This window comes from Lolium perenne, chromosome 7, assembly GCF_019359855.2.
Source record: "Lolium perenne isolate Kyuss_39 chromosome 7, Kyuss_2.0, whole genome shotgun sequence".
NCBI classification, from domain to species: Eukaryota; Viridiplantae; Streptophyta; class Magnoliopsida; order Poales; family Poaceae; genus Lolium; species Lolium perenne.
In genome coordinates, this window is record NC_067250.2 from 64227093 (window position 1) to 64234696 (window position 7604).

The 7604-nt window shown below is 43.9% G+C and overlaps 1 protein-coding gene across 2 annotated transcripts; it reads left to right on the forward strand.

The window, feature by feature from the left end:
- Positions 1-446: 446 nt before the first annotated feature.
- Positions 447-3663, forward strand: LOC127317259 (uncharacterized). 2 transcript variants are annotated; one of them, XM_051347783.2, is made up of 8 exons: positions 447-728; positions 1010-1664; positions 1746-1928; positions 2015-2080; positions 2261-2329; positions 2414-2485; positions 2574-2762; positions 3129-3663. In XM_051347783.2, the coding sequence occupies exons 2-8, from the start codon at positions 1041-1043 to the stop codon at positions 3216-3218; spliced, it is 1293 nt and encodes a 430-aa protein (XP_051203743.1). In that variant the 5' UTR covers positions 447-728; positions 1010-1040; the 3' UTR covers positions 3219-3663. The 2 variants fall into 2 exon arrangements, with proteins under 2 accessions (XP_051203743.1, XP_051203744.1); XM_051347784.2 differs by lacking the exon at positions 447-728 and adding an exon at positions 789-921.
- Positions 3664-7604: the final 3941 nt, after the last annotated feature.

Consider the following 7604-nt stretch of genomic DNA (forward strand, 5'->3'; position numbering starts at 1 on the left):
GCGTGACGTATGATACTAATTAATGGATCCACTCAGTGAGACTACATTCAAGTTGTAAGTTTGCAGCACGTGACTAAGTCATGAGGATGAAATCAAATAGAACGAGTTGAATAACCTCTTCGATAACGAGATCGAATTAGGTATAATGATAATCAAGTCTAGGATGAGCGCTAGTATCAAAGTAACAAAAAGAATGTGAGTCGACGTAATGGCTTAGTAACGATCACAACTTCGTAGCATGCATTTTTTTTTAGTAACGATCACAACTTCGTAGCATGCATTGCATAGGGGATGCCTCACGTAATTGATTATTTTCACATCGACGTGTTAATTTTTTTGTTCTGGAAGTAGAATAGATAGATACAAATTCTATGTACAGATACATATGCTACAGCATATTACGCTTTAAATAAATAAAATAGTAAAATAATAGGAGCTCTCATCGAGAGTCAAGATCCATTTCCTCTCTCCACCGTCCCGCCCCGTACGTTCCTCTTCCTCTTCCAGCACCTACCCCAAACCAAATCCCACCCAAATGCGGCTCTGAACCAGTGAAGCAGTACCTCCGTGCCCTAGTGCTACCGCCATCCCGTAGCTTCGCATCACCGCCGGCGCCTCGCCCCATCCACCCTCACCGCCTCCAGCGAGAGCCTGCCGCCGCCGCCGTTCCCGTTCCCGTTCCCGTTCCACCTCGACTCCGTCCGCCTTTTTGGCCACTGGTTCTCGAGGTACGAGCATTCTGTCCTCCACTGATTAGTTAAGCAAACCCGCCACTGACCTCCAGGAATCTTGGTGCCCGCCGGTGCGCACTGTCTAGATCCGCCGCCCCCGCACATTCTTGCTTTCACTGTACTGCATTTGTTCATGTGAGATTTGGGTTTAGTCAGCTCACCCGACTCCCTCAAAGAACATCCTTGTGAGGTTGTGCTGGATTCGGTGTACTGTCGAGGGTTTGAGGTCGAGCAAGCGGGGCATCTGAAACTACCTCTGTTTGTTGGCACAATCGCAGATTTCGGTCTTGGAGGAGTAGCAGAAGCGGGATGGAGGTGACCGAGAAGAGCGGCGCGGATTTGGAGGAACAGGAGGACAAGAACCAGCCCAGTGGGCACGACCAGCAGCCGAGCTTCGACGCACGCCGCTTCTCGCCGGAAGCTCATGTCGATTCGTCCACTGACGCGTTGGCCGCCATGGCCAACACGTTCCCTCCCGGCCTATGGAATCACCCGCCCGGGCAGGGCTTTGGGCTGGGGGAGAGCAACTCAAGCGCCATGGTGAATGGACATCAGTTCTCTTCATTTCTCGGGATGTTGTCGGCGGCAGCTGTGCCCGCGTACTCCGGCGCCCCGTCTGGGTTCATGGATTGCGGAACGGGCTTTCCTGGATTGAGTGGGGGTAATCTTGGAGCCATGATGGATCACACTTTCCCTAGGAACCAGCCTCTTGGTAGCTTCCAGAATGGTCGTGAGCCATCCATGGAGATGGGTGTGGACGTGGGCTGCAATGATGCATCGTTGACTGGTGATAGGCAGCATGGAGATGCAGAGGGTTCGCATGGTGCTGATGCCTCCAACAACGAGTTGAGCAAGCCAGAGTGCAGCGGCGGTGCTAGCCAGGATGACAGGCCTAGTGTGTCTTGTGCCAAGAAGAGGAAAAAACCATGCCAGGTACCATTTTAAAATTTCTCTCTAATATAGCTAAATTTGTGTGGGTTCAGATGGAGCTAAGAATATGGGTTGCTCTTGAAGGATCGTGGGGTCAAGCAGGAAAAAGATGATGACGATAAAGGTGAACCGAAGAGGCCTATTGTGGCATCCAAAAAGTCCAACGGGAAACAAGCCGAGGAAAGTTCTGATGCACCCAAGCAAGATTACATACATATAAGAGCTCGAAGTGGCCAGGCTACGAACAGCCATAGTCTTGCAGAAAGAGTAGGTCCCTAATTATCCTATTAGAATTACCTTTGTCAAGTGATTTTTCCACCCATCTAGTTTCAATGATATCGCTTGCCATACAGGTTCGGAGGGAAAAGATTAGTGAAAGGATGAAGTTTCTTCAGGATCTTGTTCCTGGTTGTAGTAAAGTAAGTGACTTACTCCTTTTTTTTTTTTTTTGCTTCTTAACTGTCTGCATTGTATTGCCACGGGAGAGCTTATCTTGAATGCAAAGTATAACTTTGGAAGTCAGCACTTCTTAGATATGTCTTATTCCACAATCCACATTATTGTCATTAGCTATTTTCACAAGCTAAACTGTAAACCAGGTCATCGGTAAAGCTGTTATGCTGGATGAGATAATCAATTACGTTCAATCATTACAGCGGCAAGTTGAGGTATGTTGTAGGCAATACTTGTTTGACGCTTTTGCTGTCTTCTGTGATGTCCACTTCCTGACCCTGTATGTGCATATTGTGCAGTTTTTGTCGATGAAGCTTTCAGCTGTCAATCCAGCGCTGGACTTTAACATAGAACGCATTTTGTCCAAGGATGTATGCAATCCTTTGCCAGTTATATATACTATAGGTCCTTCAAATGTTACTTTATTTTCCTCATGCTTATATATGTTCCATTGTACAGTTCTTTCAGTCTCAAGGAACTGCATCGTCTGCATTTGGCTTCTTACCAGACATCGGACATCAGTTTTTGCATCCACCAAAACATTCTCAAGCTGCGTTCCACAGCATTGTGAACTCTACTGATGCATTTGGAAGAGTAACAAATCCGATGCAAGGAACTAGCAGTACATTCAAAGAACCCACACATCAGGTTTGTCCCATGCCTTACTGTGCCTATATTTCTCATTTTAAGCTCTTTAAAACAAATTCTAGACAGATGGAACTTAATAGCAATAGGCAGTACCTGCTAGTTCCCCGTAGGACCTAGTGCAGTGTTGTATTTTTCGTGGTTTTTGAATGACTAGTTCATTACTATGTTATTGAAAAGATGGTGCCTGCTAGGCTTCCATTAGATGCAGTGCAGTGTTGCAATCTGTGGTAGTTCAAGAACTGCTAATTCATTAGTGTTATTGTCAAAAGAATATGCACATAAGATTTTGGAAACATGTTAATCCAGTATATATTTTCTGCTTCATTACAATCGAATGCACCCTCTTATGGTTTGAACATTGGACAGGTGCCTAGTAATTTTGACGGAGAGTTCCACAACGTCATCGCGACACCCTTTACCCTTTTTAACGACCAAGAATCAAATGGTAAACCTTGAGCAATAGATTCCACCACTAAAGCAAGACCTCACAATTCGACATGGGATTTCAACTGAACTACATGTGAGCTTGTTGACACTGCTGTGCCAGCTCACAGTTGAGCAACCCAAAATGCTTTATTGTTGATTTCGCATTACTGGAAGCAACAGTTGATATCCTGTAAAATCCTTTTCCTCTGATGTCCCATTTGCCACTAGAGGAAGCTGGAGACCTGACTACCTGGACGCTTAAATGGGGATTGCAACAGTTATATTATCCTAGGGAAAATTACGTGTATAACTATTGGTAACTTAACTCTTTACATCATGATGGCAAGTTCCATTTTGCAGGAAAGTGACTATTTCGGTAGCATTTAGCTCAGATCCAATAATATTGTAAAATGCTCCCTTTCCACTAAATTGTACTCCACTGCAGTATAATCTTATTACAGAAGTACAATTGCTAGCTGCTGGTCTTATGAGGTGGCAAAAAGGTTCTTTGCTGCACTTGCTACTGTACGTTCCAACAAGCACTGATCACCCAGTTAGAACTGTTTACTGGTTTAGGGTTTGCTGAGAATAAATAAGCTTGATTTGGTATGGGAAGTATTTAATTGCCCAAGCGATGTTCATGGCAGAAATATGATGGATCTTGCAATCCTACTGTCGCAATGGAAGGATTCTTACAATTATAACCTTATATATGTAACTTTTGTGTTACAACTTTATAACCACAAACAAGTACACCTTGGAACATGAATTTAATGAGATCAATTATGTGATATATAATACAGTATATACTAACAGAGTAATTGTTATCGTAATGAAACTTAAATATGAGAAGTATTCTTAAACTGAATATGATTCAATCGTGAATGTCAATGAAAAATCAGAATTTTATTATAATATCTGTATTGATATTAAAGAGTTCTAGGGTGCAGTTTATTACCCCTTGCAGTCTCTCTAATTAGGCCACGCTGTTGCTGAGAAGGCAGTTCACATATTTGCTTCCACCTTGCTTGGCATGGTCATTATCAAGGACATCAACTAACTCCACTTAATCTGGTTCCTCTGAGACTGACCAAGTTCACGTTGCCCCTCTTAACAACCAGTGAAGAACTCAATCCCAGTTTCTCACTGATAACTCTTTATCCATCTCCATGGTTTGTTCAGTGATTTACACATTGGACAACTAGAATTATTTCGTCTAAATTTTAGTGAAGTTATCTTGTTACCGAAAATTAATGAGTCAGAAAGGATCCAACAATATAGACCCATTCGCCTATTAAATGTAAGTTTCAAGATTTTCACGAAAGTGGCCACCATTAGACTTAATACGGTTGCGGATCATGTGGTTTTACCATCGCAAACAGCCTTTATGCAGGGACGTAATATCCTTGATGGAGTGGCGGTTTTGCATGAGACGGTACATGAGATGCATTCTAAGAAATTAAATGGGGTTATATTATAACTTGATTTTGAGAAGACGTATGATAAAGTTAAATGGTCTTTCCTTCAACAGACACTCAGGATGAAAGGCTTTTCGCCTGAGTGGCGAGCTCTAATTAATGATTTCGTGTATGGAGGTAGTGTGGCAATCCGGGTCAATGATGACACCGGACACTACTTCCAAACGCGAAAAGGGTTACGCCAAGGGGATCCGTTATCTCCGATGTTGTTTAACATCGTAGCGGATATGTTGGCGGTACTCATAGAGCGGGCCAAGTCTGATGGTCAAATTGAAGGTGTGATTCCACATCTAGTTGATGGTGGCTTATCTATCCTTCAATACGCTGATGACACAATTCTTTTTATGGATCACGATCTTGAAAAAGCTCGAAATCTGAAATTAATTTTAGCAGTTTTTGAGCAATTATCAGGATTGAAAATTAACTTCCATAAAAGTGAATTGTTCTGCTTCGGTGATGCCCAAGACGATGTAGCTCTGTATACAGAGTTATTTGGTTGTGGGCAAGGCCGATTTCCGATTCGTTATTTGGGTATTTCGATTCACTATCGGTGACTGACAATTGCGGAATGAAAATTAGTGGAAGAAAGATTACAAAAACGCCTCAGTAGTTGGGAAGGTAAATTGTTGTCCCTGGGTGGAAGATTGGTACGGTACTAACTAATATGGTACTGTATATGTTATCATTCTTCATCCTACCCAAATGAATTCTGCACAAACTCGATTATTATCGATCCAGATTCTTTTGGCAAGGGGACAACGAGAAAAAGAAATATCGACTGGTTAAATGGAGTATAGTTTGTAGTCCCAAAGATCAAGGAGGGCTTGGAGTTCATGACCTGGAGGTCAAGAATTCAACGCTACTGGGTAAATGGCTTTTTAAGCTACTTACCGAGGATGGGATTTGGCAAACTATACTTCGGAGAAAGTATATCGGCTCGAAGACATTATCTCAAGTGGTTTGGAAACCTGGGAATTCACACTTCTGGGCTGGTCTTATGGCGACAAAAAATGTCTTTTTTCGACATGGGACTTTCTCCATTAAGAATGGAGCACAGATACGGTTCTGGGAAGATGCTTGGCTCGACAATGCACCCCTATGTGAACAATATCCCGCTTTGTATAGAATTGCGCGTCGCCAAGGTGATACCATTGCAACTGTAATGGCTACTTCACCCCCGAATGTGACGTTCAGACGGGTTTTACTAGGACAAAGGCTTGTGGCATGGAACAATCTAATTCAGCGGCTTGGAGATATTCAGTTATCGCCAGAGCCAGATGAATTTCGATGGAACCTCCATGTAGATGGTTCTTTTTCTGTAAAATCTTTATACAATGCGATCCTGCTTTCTGATTTACCAGTTGATAATAATAAGAGAATTTGGAAGATGAAGATTGATGCGTGTGGTTGACACGTCCGTTGGGAACCCCAAGAGGAAGGTGTGATGCGCACAGCGGCAAGTTTCCCTCAGTAAGAAACCAAGGTTTAATCGAACCAGTAGGAGTCAAGAAGCACGTTGAAGGTTGATGGCGGCGGGATGTAGTGCGGCGCAACACCAGAGATTCCGGCGTCAACGTGGAACCTACACAACACAACCAAAGTACTTTGCCCCAACGAAACAGTGAGGTTGTCAATCTCACCGGCTTGCTGTAACAAAGGATTAACCGTATTGTGTGGAAGATGATTGGTTGCAGAAAACAGTAGAACAAGTATTGCAGTAGATTGTATTTCAGTATAGAGAATTGGACCGGGGTCCACAGTTCACTAGAGGTGTCTCTCCCATAAGATAAACAGCATGTTGGGTGAACAAATTACAGTTGGGCAATTGACAAATAAAGAGGGCATGACCATGCACATACATATTATGATGAGTATAGTGAGATTTAATTGGGCATTACGACAAAGTACATAGACCGCCATCCAGCATGCATCTATGCCTAAAAAGTCCACCTTCAGGTTATCATCCGAACCCCCTCCAGTATTAAGTTGCTAACAACAGACAATTGCATTAAGTATTGCGCGTAATGTAACTAGTAACTACATCCTTGAACATAGCACTAATGTTTTATCCCTAGTGGCAACAGCACATCCACAACCTTAGAACTTTCTGTCACTGTCCCAGATATCAATGGAGGCATGAACCCACTATCGAGCATAAATACTCCCTCTTGGAGTTACAAGCATCTAATTGGCCAGAGCATCTACTAGTAACGGAGAGCATGCAAGATCATAAACAACACATAGACATAACTTTGATAATCAACATAACAAGTATTCTCTATTCATCGGATCCCAACAAACGCAACATATAGAATTACAGATAGATGATCTTGATCATGTTAGGCAGCTCACAAGATCCGACAATGAAGCACAATGGGGAGAAGACAACCATCTAGCTACTGCTATGGACCCATAGTCCAGGGGTAGACTACTCACACATCACTCCGGAGGCGACCATGGCGGCGTAGAGTCCTCCGGGAGATGATTCCCCTCTCCGGCAGGGTGCCGGAGGCGATCTCCTGGATCCCTCGAGATGGGATCGGCGGCGGCGGCGTCTCTGGAAGGTTTTCCGTATCGTGGCTCTCGGTACTGGGGGTTTCGCGACGGAGGCTTTAAGTAGGCGGAAGGGCAGGTCAAGATGAGCACGAGGGCCCCACACCACAGGGCCGCGCGGCCAAGGGGGGGGCCGCGCCGCCCTATGGTTTGGGCACCTCATGGCCCCACTTCGTCTCCTCTTCGGACTTCTGGAAGCTTCGTGGCAAAATAGGCCCCTGGGCGTTGATTTCGTCCAATTCCGAGAATATTTCGTTACTAGGATTTCTGAAACCAAAAACAGCAGAAACAAAGAATCGGCACTTCGGCATCTTGTTAATAGGTTAGTTCCAGAAAATGCACGAATATGACATAAAGTGTGCATAAAACATGTAGATAACATCAA